The 14741-nt window shown below is 42.1% G+C and overlaps 2 protein-coding genes across 2 annotated transcripts; both read right to left on the bottom strand.

The window, feature by feature from the left end:
• Nucleotides 1–552: 552 nt before the first annotated feature.
• rbm15b (RNA binding motif protein 15B) lies at nt 553–5626 on the bottom strand. The gene is given in 1 exon segment (NM_001430992.1): nt 553–5626. A coding segment is annotated over 1 exon segment (2448 nt). The 5' UTR covers nt 5430–5626; the 3' UTR covers nt 553–2981.
• A 910-nt stretch (nt 5627–6536) lies between these two features.
• manf (mesencephalic astrocyte-derived neurotrophic factor) lies at nt 6537–14041 on the bottom strand. The gene is given in 4 exon segments (NM_001076629.1): nt 6537–7140; nt 11118–11259; nt 11736–11863; nt 13857–14041. Coding segments are annotated over 4 exon segments (543 nt in total). The 5' UTR covers nt 13945–14041; the 3' UTR covers nt 6537–6955.
• Between the last annotated feature and the right edge of the window lie 700 nt (nt 14042–14741).

Here is a 14741-nt window from a genome sequence, read left to right as displayed (position 1 = left end):
CTGAAATAAATATTGCGTGACCTTAAAACAAATTTTTAACATTTTACTCAAACACGTGAGTCCAGCACATGCAGATAATGAGAGAAATTCGTCTTTTTTCCCCCCCATCGCAGCATAAATGCACCTTCATTAGCATATAACGGCAGGGTGAAGTTAAACGAAGACTGCTCTGGAGTCAGTGAAACTGCGACAGCATGTCTCAGCAAGCGTTTAATATGCACCGCACCGACTGCTTTCCCTCAAGCAGCTTCCCACCAGCACAGCAGGAACTAGCATGCCAAGTTAACACGGCTGCTTTCCTTTGAGAGCAGCACCACCTAGCGGTCACTAAATGCCACTTCACGGCCAGGCCTGATTTGAACTCTCTTATTAAATGACGGATGTGGTTGCCTGGTTACCACTTTAACCTTCACCACTTGTTTTTAAAGGATTGAGATGGAGAGGTAACCATGGAGACCGGGTTACAATAAATAAATAAATCCCAGTTGTCGGTCGTTCAGTTTCACATCAGCAAACACAGGCATGCGTGTAAATAAAGACGAGAGGATTCGGTTTAAAAACAAGCACATGAAATGTTTACTCTTATATATACGTCATACATGTTTAGCGCACGGACTATAAAACAACAGAATACAAAAGAGGAGTGATGAAACAGAGCCATAAACAACGTGAGAATAAGACGAGAGCTCAGTGCAAAGTGTTGTAGTGTTGGCAGGAGGACTCCAATCTGGAAATAACACATGATCACGGACATTTCAGAGTACAAAATCTGCATTCATCATCGGGTCCGAATGACTAAAGTCACTCAGTGGAGGGCGGTCGGAGACCAGAGAAGGCTTAACAAGACATTCATGTGTACACAACCCTCAGCTGTAGTGTTCGTAATGTTTAGTGTGTGGATTAGTACAGTATTCGATCGTGCACCTTCTGGGTAGTGATGCATATTCCAGACGCTCTTCATTTTGTAAGACATACCGGACACGTGTTACATGACTAAAGAGGTAGATGTGATTAGTTATGATGCTGAGCCTGATATATCTCTATGAATACAACCGTGAAACAGACAGACGTCACAAACACACGTGTGGAAGACGTGTTGCTGAATGTGTAAAACAGGAAAGAGAAAGCTCAACCAAAAATGAAGATTCACTTACTCCTCACTTGTTTAAAATCTATTTTATTTCTTCTGCTGAGAACAAAAGAAGATGTTTCGAAGAATGCTGATACTTCCGTGGTATTTCCCCTAGTGTAAAAGTCACTGGCAACCAGCATTCTTCGAAATATCTCCTTTTGTGTTCAGCAGAACACTCACACGTGTTTAAAACCACACAGCAAAAAATGGTTTTCTTACTTAGAGTTTTTGTCTTGTTTCTAGTCCAAATATCTACAAATTCTTCAATCAAGAAGCATTTTCTAGACAAGCAAAACATATCGTCTTGTTTTAAGAAATAATATGCCAAAATGAAGTGAGTTTTTACGGAACCCCGGAAGGGACGTAGTGGAGAACAAAAATTGGCTGGGTGAAAGAAAAAAATGGGTGGGAGGAAAATATATATTTCTAAATTTTTGCGTTCTCTCGCAAAGATGTTTTGCGTTCCCTCGCAAAACTGTTTCTCCACAAACACTTCCTGTTCACTTCACTCACGTTAACCCTCCCGTTTCTGCCGAAATTCTCCCGTATTTTACCATTCTATCCCACTTTCTTTACTGTGCGTCGATCGTTGCCTTTCACATGCTACCTCTGAACCAGTGAATGCATGTATAAGCGCTGACTGACAGACGCGCTCCATACAATAAACTGATCCCAGATCAGCGTCTGTGCAGGCCATTTAAAGTGACACTTCTGTTATCAAACAAGTGAGCTGATTGTACGGACCGCATCTGTCAGTCAGCACTTATACATACAATTGCTGGTTCAGAGGTTGCAAAGTGAAAGGCGACGATCGACGCACAGATTTAATGTAAAGAAAGTGGGGTAGAATGGTAAAATATGGCAGAATTTCGGCAAAAACGGGAGGGTTTACATGAGTGAAGTGAACAGGAAGTGTTTGTGGAGAAACAGTTTTGCGAGATAACGCAAAACTTTGCGAGGGAACGCAAAACATCTTTGCGAGGGAACGCAAAACATCTTTGCGAGGGAACGCAAAACATCTTTGCGAGATAACGCAAAACTTTGCGAAGGAATGCAAAACATCTTTGCGAGAGAACGCAAAAACTTAGAAATATATATTTTCCTCCCACCCATTTTTTTTCTTTTACCCAATTTTTTTTCTCCTCAACTATGTCTCTTCTAGGGTTCCACAGTTTTTCCTTAAATCAAGCTAAATAATCTGCCAATGGGGTAAGCAAAACAATCTACTTTTTCGATTTGTGATAAGATTATCTTGCTTACACCATTGGCAGATTATTTAGCTTAATTTGAGGAAAAACTCACTTCATTTTGGCATATTATTTCTTAAAACAAGACACTATGTTTTGCTTGTCTAGAAAATGCTTCTTGATTTAAGAATTTGTAGATATTTAGACTAGAAACAAGACAAAAAACTCTAAGTAAGAAACGCATTTTTTGCAGTGCACACGAGTGAGAGAGTAAATGATGAGGTGATGTCCATTTCTGGTTTCACTGTCCCTTTAACACACTGTTCAATGAAACATGAGCGGAATGCATTTGATTTGTACACTCATTATGCTCCAGTTATGAACATGAGGCCCGGTTAAAAGCAGATTAACCAACAGAGCTGAACATCAGTCAAACTGGGCTGTGCATGCCCATCTATAAAACACTGTATTTAAAACGGAGAGTCATGTGGAAAGAGCTCTGAACACTGCTGCAAACCCCCCTTGGCAGAAAACTCAGCTTATAAAACGGCTCTGTAGGTGCTGCTCAGTTTCCTGAAGCATTTTCAGATCAAGTGGATGTGTGGAAGTATTAAAGTAAAAACCTCCCTCCTAAACTCATAGAGGGCTTTAAAATCTGTGGATTAAGGGGAGTCTCTGACTACCACTATGACCAGGTGCTCCTCCTCCAGCTTCCCTATAGTCTTCAGAGCGTTCTGCAGGTACTGCTGGGAGAAGTCACAGGGCGGGAAGGCGTAGAGCATGCCCCCCATCTCCCGCTCCTTGGGCCCGCCGAGGGGCAGGCCGATGACTCCTGCAGCTTGCTTGTTCCTGAGGTAAGTCACCAGGTTTCGGAGAAGGCGCTGCTGAAGGCCTGGTTCTGGAGGAGGGGCGTCGCGGTCCATGGGTCCCTGCACGGCCAGGAGGACTGCATATCCATCGGGACTGCCTAGCTTAATGCGGCGTGTCACCTCGTCCAGTTTGGGCTGATCCAGCCTCAGCCGCTGAGCGATTTTGAGCTGTGTGATCTTGGACCCGCCTGCTTGGTTGTCCCTCATGAGGGAGTGGAGGAAGCTCACGCCCCCCTCCAGCATGTGCATGTTTGTGGGGAAGCTGCTGTTTTTTAGGACTAGGGAGCCGTGCCAGACGCGGCTCAGCGATTGAGCGTATTCGGAGAGTGTGCTGGGCTTTTTGGAGTCTGTTTTGGACTTGTCTGTTTGAGAGTCAGGGTCAGTCTCGCTTTTGCGGTGGTTGCGATCGCGCTCGTCCTTCCTCTGATGCGGAGGCTCGTCGTGTGCGGGACGCTCGTCGCTGGAGTGTCTGCTGATGTCAGGTGTGTGGTCCAGGGGTTCAGAGGTGGAGTCTGGCAGACGGCCGCGGCCTCGGTCTGGGCTGTCTTCAGGAGTGGATGGCGCTCCTGCTCGGAGCTTAGACCTCCCGCGCTCCTCTGCTGGACGCTCTATGGGGCTGAGGCTCCTTCGCTTGCGGCGCTCCTCCCAGTTCTTCCCAAGGCCGCGCTCTAGGTCTCGCTCTTTTAGCCAGCGCTCTCTGCTGCGGCTCCGACTGCGGCTGCGCTGTCTGACCCGGCCAAACGCCTCCGGGTTTGCCCTTCGCTCTAGTCCTTTTGGGGGACTCCAGTCCCGTTCAGAGAGGCGGTCTCTTTCTCGCTCCGCGAAGAGAGGGTGTGAGGGAGAGCGAGCCCTGGCTCTCAGCTCGCGCTCCAGGCTGCGGTGGCGTGCGTAACTTTCAGGGAGAAGATCATAATGTGGAGGTGGAAGCAAAGGGGGCTGGTATTGTTGGGGGTACGCTCTCGTCTCCTCGGCTTTAGCAAAATCCACACGCAGCCTGCGGCTCGGGCCGCCCAGAGGGAAGCCACGCATTTGTGCACAAGCAGCCTGCGCTGCATCCAGGCTCTCATAATGAATGTAAGCAAAATTATCCCCTTTCACATAGTCTATGGTGCGAATACTCCCAAAGCGGTCAAACTCACGTGCTAAAGCGGCCAGCGATGTATTCGGACCAAGTCCGCCCACCCAGAGCCGGGTCGTGGGATTAGCTTTACCATATCCGATCTTAATCGGGTTGCCATTAATCATACGGCCCTGCATGGCCACTTTGGCCCGGTGAGCCATATCCAAGTTCTGAAATTTAAGAAAAGCATAAGCACCTCCTTGTCCACGTGCTGGCCGCTTGATGACCACTTCCTCAATAATCCCATACTTGTCAAAGCCCTGCCGTAGTTCCACCTCAGTAATATTATGATCCAAATTGCCGATAAACAGATTCCGTGTGGCTCTCTGATCATCCTCTGGCTTTAAGTCCTCCTCGGGAAGCTGATAAGCATAGGCACGGGTCCTCTCCTCCAGGGCTGTGTAATAGTCCAAAACCCTGTCCCTGCTGAGCGCCATGCCCTCTACATAATGCCTGGGCCTTACTTCCCTCAGGGCGCTGCTCCCGGCCCCCGGAGACAGGGAGCGCTGTCTGTATGTGTACGCGGCGCTGTGCAGAGACACATAGCTCACATCTGGAGGAGTGACGCTGCGCCGCCGCATGTACATGGGCTCCACTTTCAGCGGACGGTCGTAAAGCACCAGCCTGGTTTTGGCATGACGAGCTTCCCGCGCGTGCTCCGTGTGTCTGAAGTTTACATACGCAATTCGACCCAGTTCTGGTGTGTGGGACAGCTTGACGCTCACATCCCCAAACTTTTTGAACTCATGAAACAGTCCGTCCTCTACATGCTCATCGGAGAGCTGAGATCCGAGGTTGCTTATTAGTAGTGTCTTGTATTCGAGGCGTGCGCCCACCGTTTCAGCGGATGGGGTCTTACCTTTGGGCAGGACCGCTGTGGTTCTGAGGGGAGCCCGTCCCAGCAGACCGAGCTCGTGATGCGCCCGGTGATGCAGACTCTCTCTCTCCTCGCGGACCCGCGGTTTCTCCCGCTCGCGACTGCGGCTCCGCTTGTGGTAGTTTCGGCTTTCGGCGAGCAGCAGCGCGAGCGGCGGGTTCGGGTCGCGCTCTCGGTCGCGCTCGCGGACGCGTTTGGCGAGCGTTCTGGACGGACTCGCGTCGCGTTCGGCCTGCCGCTTCATTATCCAGTGATGCTCCGCTGGCAAAGAAATATAAAATCAGCTCCGAGGTGGAATCTCACGGCTCCGAGAGAGCTTGCACATCCGTGTGGAAGACTTTAGCTAACGTGTGCACGGAAGCACGCTCGCCTGGATGCTGAGTTTCACGGATAAAAATAAAAGGGAAAACATTAGCGTCGCCTCGGCTGCATCTATTCCGCCATCTTGGACAAAAGGAATGTGCGCGCTCCGCGAGTGGGAGGAGATTCCGCTGACGTCAGAGCGCATCGCCTCACGCTACAATGATGGAAAATCAATACTGACACTAAAAATAAAGCTCTGGCAGCGAAATACATTCACTTTCCTCTCAATAATGCCAGTCTCACTCTGTGAGAGCTGGTTTGTTTTACTACTGTACTGTATAGGTTTACTATTTACTATAAAACGCTTTGCATACATCAATAAATCACATCATATGTAGTTTGGTTAGCTATATAACTCACACTGCGCACAGCTAATAGCACAGACAATACTATATATTTATCACAACTGTTAAATGAAAGAAAATGCATATAACGATCCAAAAGCTGTGCATAAACGTATTTAATGTATCAAAATATGTAATATGACATACAAACACATGCAATGACTTGCACTAAACCATAGAAATCATAACATGTTGAAGCTAGATAACATGTACAGCTGTGGGGAAAAAAGAGGAGCTGAAATTATAATTTACACAACATTTATGATGTATAGTCGTTATGTTTGAGTAAAATGCAACTTGCTATATGCTGTGAACTACTGTTGACATGCTTTTAGAATGTTTTTGGGCAAGATGTAATAACCCTGATCTTCAGTCACAACAAATGCAATCATTTATTATGAACAATTGTCATTTTCTGGAAATAAAATAAATAATAGTAACGTTTTACTTAAACCCATGTCTAAAAAAAATCCAATAAATCCAAAGAAATGAAGCATGATCAAGTGGTCATTATGTTTCCCCAATAGCTGTAAATGATCAAATAAAATGCTAATCCCTGATGGAAATATTTAAATTTGACAAAAAAAAAAAAAAAAAAAAAAGATGAGATACAAAACACCAACTAGAAAAATAAAAAGAGCAAATTGGCTTTTTCCCATTTTAATGAAAAAGACAGTATAATTGTATTAAACATTTTACAGCAAAGAAGTCCAGTCAAACTGACCCAATGTTCTGAAGACGAGACTCATTACAGCTCATATAATGAGTCAAACTAAGAAAGCCAAAATAAAAAAGGAAAGAAAATGTCAATCAAACTAGGCAAAGTGTGTCGAACATGTTTCCCATAACGTCAGGAGGCATTTCTCTTGTGTTGGATATCATAACTCAGAACATAAATTAAATGCTGTGTGTTTGTGGAAGTGCGAGTCATGTTTGTTTACCCCTGGAGAACATGGTAAAGTGACAACACAATGCAAGCCCCGCTGTTAGGTGCTCAGTCAAGCTGCACAGCGCCAAATCTCCACCCTAAACGCCTCAGGCCACTGCCTCAGTCCCTGCGAGTTTACAGATCTGTCCGTGCCTTGGCTGCGCTGGGTGCATACTTGGGCATCAGCTCATTGATTTTGCGGATGAAGTCAGATTTCTCCACGCATCCTTTGCAGGACTCGCCCCATTCCTCCAAAATTTTCTTCAGATCTTTCACTTTCAGCTTCTTCAGGTCGACGGAGCTCAAGTCAACTTGTTTATCTAGAGGACGGAAGGGGAAAAACAGCAGCTTGTAATGGATTTCAGCTGGCAGACATTCATTTCAAACTCAAATCTCGGTGGGAAAAGTGAATTTAATGTACAGCCTAATTACTTATTTGAATACTTTTTATTTTAAATAAAAAATAAAAAAGGTAAGTAGATTTTCAGATAGGGAGTAAAACATTGCACATGCTGCTCCTAAAACCTCAAAAGATAGTTTAACAGGATGTGCAGGAATCCTAAAGGTAATTTCAATACCTTTTTAAGACTTTTTAAAGACCTTCTCAGAATATTTCAAGACTTCATTGCCACTTCAAGTTCTAATCCGTATCAAACCTTTACCGTAATGAACAGTGGTTAATAAACAGTTAGTTGCTGTCATAGCTGTTTTGACAAGTTCAGCTGTCATGTTGGGGAGTGGTGTGGCTGGTGGTGCATAATAACTGGCAATGGACAACTGGCTGGGCCTCATGGTTGTTTCCAGCGACGGGTTTGCTGAGTGGTTTTCAGCTACTGTTTCAACTCGTCTTTCTCCAACCAGGAGTACGCAAACGTAAATTTCCATTTAGCCATCTGATTCATGGTTTCACTACATGTGGAGATCGTCACAGGTCTTTAAAAAGGCAAATTAAGCCTAGTTCATACTACAGGATTTTAAACATCAGCAGATCGCTGTGCCGTTCACACTACATGACTTGACTTTGTGTCTTTTAATCTCTGTGGTGTTCACACTACGCAACACACTGTGAATGATCCACAAGAGGGGGGTCACACACTACATGATCTGACAACAACTCATTCCCCAACAGCTCATTCAAGCTACCAATCCACAGCCAATGAAAATTTGAGGGAGGAGTCGTCAGAAAAAGCTGAACACTATTGGCTGCTTGTGTGCTGACTACATCACTGACAGCGTTTCAAGCTTTGGAGAAAGCATTTAAAAACATCGTCAAATCAGCTGATTCATCAGCGGATTAATCACTCATCTGCAGGTTCCAGTGGATAAATACACAGAGAGTTTTTAATTTTTGTAATTTTATAACTCTTTGAAATAAAACTAACATATTTATAACACCCTGCTGTTTTCTAACTATCAGTGTATTTCTTTCTGACATTGTTATTTTTTTTTATTACAAAACAGTAAAGAACTGAGCATTTCTGCCTTAAATTACCATATTGGTCAAAATGACTGCATGCATGTCTGATACTTTTCACTGTGACTTTAAATATGTGTGCATTTTCTTGCCTGGCAACTTCCTGCTAACATAAACAAAACTTTCTGATGGCAAAAACATCAATTTACTTCAGATATCTTTCAAAACAGCATATTCTGTGCTGTGGAATAGCTCCTGTTTGAAAGTGAAAATGAAAGCCAAGACCTTTAAGTGTTTTAGTATCTTAACTACATATTTATAGGCTTTATTACCAAAAAAAGGTTATATTTTTAGGGTAATGGTGTCATTAAATATGATGCCAGACATTCAAAGCTTAATTTTAATATCTCAATAATAGCTTTGAATGTAAATATGTTGTGACAATATGGCGTTTTATATGAGAACAGTCAGAATGAGCAGTATGGTAATTCTAATAGTTACACAATTCTAGTTCCACTGTTAATATAGCCTACTCTCATGTCTGTGTTAATGCAGAATGAAGCGAGTGTGTCGATTCCCATTCTGACCAATCACAGATGTTTCTGCTGAGCTCCTGAACACACAGGCATTCAGCTCATGCTGATATGCTCTCTCACTGGCTGCAGCTCATCACTACATCTAACCACACGTAAGGGTTGAGTCGGCCGACTGCTCTGGAATATTTAGCATGCTAAATGTTGGATTTCCGTCTGCGAGGTGTCGGCGACGCATCAGCGAGCCTCGTTGATGCGTTGTTCAGTAGTTCACACATAAAGAGCGGCGAGCGGCGAGCGCCGTGCACCCGCAGATTTCTTCCCGATCACAGCCCGATCTGTCGGCGAGCTCGTTAACTTCCAAATCGGGCTCAAATCAGGCTTTAAATCCTCTAGTGTGAACTAGGCATTAGGTGACATCACCAGGACAGAGGAGCTTGGCCGGATGCGCCGGCCCGAACCAATCTCATAGATCGGGCATGCTGTTGTTAAAATTAGGAAGACAATAAATACATGCTTTTTTGGACTCGAACACTTTGGACAACACTTAAACATAAATTTAAGACCTCGTAAAACACTATTAAGACTTAACACCTTTTAAGGGCCTTCATTTTCTCAATCGCTTAATCAACTTTTAATACTTTTTAAGACCAAGCGGACACCCTATAAATATATATATACACACACAGCATACGAGCAATTCCTGCATTATGGATGTGAGATTTGCAGTAAAAACTCGGCACAAACTCACAGAAAGAGTCTATGAAGCATCGGTTTATATTTTCCAGAATGACTGACCATTGAGTTAAGGGACCAGACAAATATCAGTCTGTAAACATGTTTTATATTTTAAATGAGGAAAATAAACGTGCGTTATGGATGTGACAAAAATAAAAAGTCTGCGGGTTTACTTTGTTGAAATACTGTGAATTAAACTGCACAACCAAAATGAAATGATGATAATCAAAAAGGACAAAAGTTGTCTCTCTATAGAACAACAATGGTTGACTTTATTTTATTTAATATTTTTACATTCATGAGGAAAAGGTTTTATTATGGATGTGTCATCTCTGTTATCGAAGTCAGATATGAAATTGCCACTAGTGCGACTTTGGTAAATCAAATATTATAGTTTAGAAACGCTCAAAAAATGACTCTGTCAATGTTTTCAAATTACTGTAAAAATACTTCCTTACCCCCTAAAAAACAAAACGGTTTCCATAATATTTTGATGAAAAATTTTTCATAGCAAGGTTGACACTTGCGTGGAATTGCTCATATATATATATATAGATGTATTTGGAAAGAATATATACACTACCTGACAACAGTCTTGTGGCCTATCCAAGTGTTAGTAGCAACAATTAATAAGTTGAATTCTAGTTGATGATTTGGTGTCAAGGTGTCATATGAAAGGCAAAGGCGTCTACATAACGCTTATTTGAGCACAATAAAATATGTTTTGATTTTGATTGATTTCATTAGGACAGTAAGGTCTGACTTTGCTTAGACAACACTTGTCAGTGAACAGAAATAATGTACAGTATAGAAGATAAAGTCATGCTGCAGTGGAGACAGAATGAATATTGTGTCTGACTCCATCATGAGCTTGGAGGGCTGCATCCATACAACTCTGCAATGACTCAAATCACTTATTTATAAAATCATCTGGAATGGCAAAGAAAGCATTCCTGCGGGACTCCCAGAGTTCATCAAGATTTTTTGTGTTCATTTTCAATGCCTCCACCATCTTACCCCAGACATGCTCAAAAATGTTCATGTCTGTTGACTGGGCTGGCTTTCAGGAGCTTTGATGTGGAGGCTGAAGTATGAGAAGGAGCGCTATCCTGCTGAAGAATTTGCCCTCTCCTGTGGTTTGTAATGTAAGGGGCAGCACAAATGTCTTGATAGCTCAGGCTGTTGATGTTGCCATCCACTCTGCAGATCTCTCGCACGCCCCCATACTGAATGGAACCCCAAACCATAATTACTCCTTCACCAAACTTGACTGATTTTTGTGAAAATCTTGGCACCACGCGGGTTCCAGTAGGTCTTCTGCAGTATTTGTGATGATTGGGGTGCAGCTCAACAGATGATTGAGCAGAGAAATCCACCTTCTGACACTTTAAGCTCAACTGGAAGTCAAGTTATGTGTTGCTCTTACAACTGGGATCAAATACTTTAGTCAGGTAGTGTACAATTATTATAGACTATACAAGTCAACACAATCTAGGTAGGAAGCTTAAACAGATGGATGGAAATGATTTGGTTACACATTTGTATTAGTCAACTACGAGGCAGAAGCAATGCATTAATCAGAGGAAAGTATCTTTCTATGCAAACAACTCACCGTATTTGAGTTCACAGATTTGACTGTCCTTCTTTTTGAGTTTTTCGCAGATCTTTTCCACTGGCACATGGTAACTCATTGGTTTGGAAACTTCATTGGTAATCTTTGTTGCTGCATCACTCGTTGCACCTATATAATAACACTGAGTGAACATAAAAACTGATTAAAAGGAAGTATAAATAAAAAAAAAAACGGTCCTGCTATGTATGAGCAACTAACAGGTTGTGTTGGCGACACTCCTAAAAGCATACTTCAAACAAATGTGAACACACTAATCCAGGGGTGTCCAAACTCAGTCCTGGAGGGCCGGTGTCCTGCAAAGTTTAGCTCCAACTTGCTTCAACACACCTGCCAAGATGTTTCTAGTATACAAAGGAAGAGCTTGATTAGCTTGTTCAGGTGTGTTAGATTAAGGCTGGAGCGAAACTTTCCAGGACACCGGCCCTCCAGGACCGAGTTTGGGCACTCCTGTTCTAATATATCTCGTAAGAGCTTGATTAGCTGGCTCAGGTGTGTTTGATTAGGGTTGGAGCTAAACTCTCCAGGACACCGGCCCTCCAAGACCGAGCTTGGACACTCTTGCCCTAAAACATACATCATTCATGGACGGGTACTTACAAATCGGTTTTCTTTCCCTTTGGCGTCTTTACACGATTTTAGAAGAGCCTTTTCAATTGAGTCGCTGTCAAACTTGACGTTGTTTTCTTGTATCGTCTGGTAAAGCCGCTGGAGGAAACCCACACAGACTGAAAAGCAAAGATTTGTAAAGCTTTATTGCTTATATACAGTCATATTAATCCATTAACCCTCTGGTGGTGCTTGTATGACAATAATGATAAATAAATTAGATAGATTTTTTATTCTGGAGAAAGTCCTATTTGTTTCATTTCGGCTAGAATTTAAAAAAAAAATTTAAACACCATTTTAAGGTCAATATTATTAGTTCCTTTAAGTCTTAAATTCAATCTACGTGGTTTAATGATCTCTTAATCATCCCATAAAAACCAGGAGAAAAAAAAATATTAAAATGAAGAATTAAATGTATTAAATGCAATAATTAATTGCATTGTGTGTGTGTGTGTGTGTGTGTGTGCGTATATATGTATATATACACACACACACACACAACTTGGGTATACCAGTCCAACTGCTTAATTACGCCGATTTCTAATCAGCAGCGGTCACACTAGAGTTTGAACTTGCTGTTGTACAGCGCTGGAAAAGGGGCAGGATTAAATAAGATGATTACACATTAAAAAAGCAAGCGATTGCTCCATATTTTAAATATCTGTACAGAGAGGTCATGTTTTGATCTTCGATTGGTCTCACGCAATCATATAATGCGATTTCGCAGGTCAGAGTTCACCAAAATTAAACTTTCCAACGCAGCGAAACTTGCTGCACGAGCATACGTTTCCGTTCTGACACATTTACGTGCCTATGACTGGATGTCTATAGGAGAGAAGTGCAGTGTGACCGCAGCTTTAGGTATGCAGACATGGTCAAAACGATCTGCTGCAGTTCAAAGCGAGCATCAGAATAGGGAAGAAAGGGGATTTAAGTGACTTTGAACGTGGCATGGTTGTTGGTGCCAGACCAGCTGGTCTGAGTATTTCAGAAACTGCTGATGATGTCATAAAGCGCCAATCTTCTCAGACTAGTTTCTTGAACATGACAATGAGTTCAGTTCACTGTACTCAAATGGCCTCCACAGTCCCCAGATCTCATTCCAACAGAGCACCTTTGGGATGTGGTGGAACGGGAGATTGGCATCATTGTGCAATGTGCAGCCAACGAATCTGCAGCAACTGCATGATGCTATCATGTCAATATGGAGCAAAATCTCTGAGGAATCTATGCCACGAAGGAATAAGGCAATTCTGAAGGCAAAAGGGGGTCCAACCAAGTACTAGTAAAGTGTACCTAATAAAGTGGCCAGTGAGTATGTATATGTGTGTACACACACACACACCTATATATATATATATATATATATATATATATATATATATATATATATATATATATATATATATATATATTATTTTTTTTTAAGTCATGAAGAAAATGTTTCTGTAAACAACTTTTTCATGCTGTTTTTCAGGACCGCCTAACTTAAAGTTTTGTACTATTCTCAATCTATAAAATATAAATGATCATAATAAAGTAAAGTTTTATTTTCCAGTTAAAGCTTAATAAATAGCACCAAAGGGTTGCATTTCTCACATTCATGCAGTCAGCCAATAGAAAATGTCATATGTTGCATCATTCAAGTTCATCTCATCAGTGCACATAAAAAATAATAACGTACATCAAGACCATACACAGTAAATTTTAATTCTGATATGATTATATTTGATAATAACCTGCATTGTAATCCATTGCTTACAGTATAATATTTAAGGGTTCACAATTTGTCAGTGAAAGCAAAACGTATGGTGGCATCAATGCTTAATTCGCAATACTAATACGAAGAAATGTACAAAATATGAGTAAATATAAACATAAAAATATTACTACAAACATAAAATAGCAACTACAAACAAAGTTCTGACGTCACATTATACAGTTAATAAAATACATTAATAAATCTTAAAGATGCAATGATTAAAGAATTTAAAGAAAACTTAAACTTAACTAACCATATACCACACAGTGAAGATGTGGGATGACTCTCCTGACAGGAAATGTGCATCATTTACATGTGTTTTACACTATGAACATGTTAAACTAACTCACCTTCACACTCTCCATCTTTCAAAGCATCACTGCAGCTCGGAACCAGCGCGAGAGCCAATGCCACAGAAAGTCCACTTAAATATAACATTCTAAGCTCAGATAAACGCGTCAAACCAGTTAAATACGATGTGAAAAGCGCTATTCTAGTATCTGAACGACCACTAATGATACCGGCTCGACAACACGCAACGTTACCGCTTCAACGGCGCTTCCTAGTGAAAGTTCCCGCCCACTCGCGCATCTGATTGGTTGGCGTTACACTCTGCACGTGTCTATTGGCTGGCTGGTGACGTCGCTACACGCACTCTTTTCTGAATGGGTGTGCGAAGCTCATCCAGGGAGTGAGGCCAGTTGGCGGCCTCTGATTGGTTGTGAGGGTGAACTCTCCACAGTGACGGCTTGTTGACGTGTTGAGCGAAAGCCATTTTTGTAGTCTTTCGTATCATGTTAATTAACAGAAAATTCCTTGGGAATTTAACGGACGCCGATAAATGTTATAAAAAAGACAATTTTGGGAGGCTTATTTTGCTTGACTGTGATTTTTCAGTCACATAACTTTAGGCAATGTTTCAAAATCTAAGAGTAATTTGGAGAAAAGTCATCATTCTTTTTGCAAAAACTACACCTGTGGTCTTCAGTTAGGTAAGAGTTATTAAACAATGATTGAACATAAAGCACAATTAGCGTTACTTTAGGACTGTTCATACCAAAAACACAAACTATAATAACACTTTAGGACATTCTTTGCTTACCTCATGACAACCATGGTATTATTGCAGTAAAACTCTAGCTAACGTTTAATTGGCACATTAATTAGCATTTGTGTTTTACAAGAAACACCACAGTAAACTGGTTAGTTTGGCGTTACTTTGATTTAACTACCAT

This window comes from Danio rerio, chromosome 22 (assembly GCF_049306965.1).
Source record: "Danio rerio strain Tuebingen ecotype United States chromosome 22, GRCz12tu, whole genome shotgun sequence".
In the NCBI taxonomy this organism is placed as follows: Eukaryota; Metazoa; Chordata; class Actinopteri; order Cypriniformes; family Danionidae; genus Danio; species Danio rerio.
Note: the sequence above shows the minus strand (reverse complement) of the source record. Positions and strands in the feature narration are given on the sequence as shown.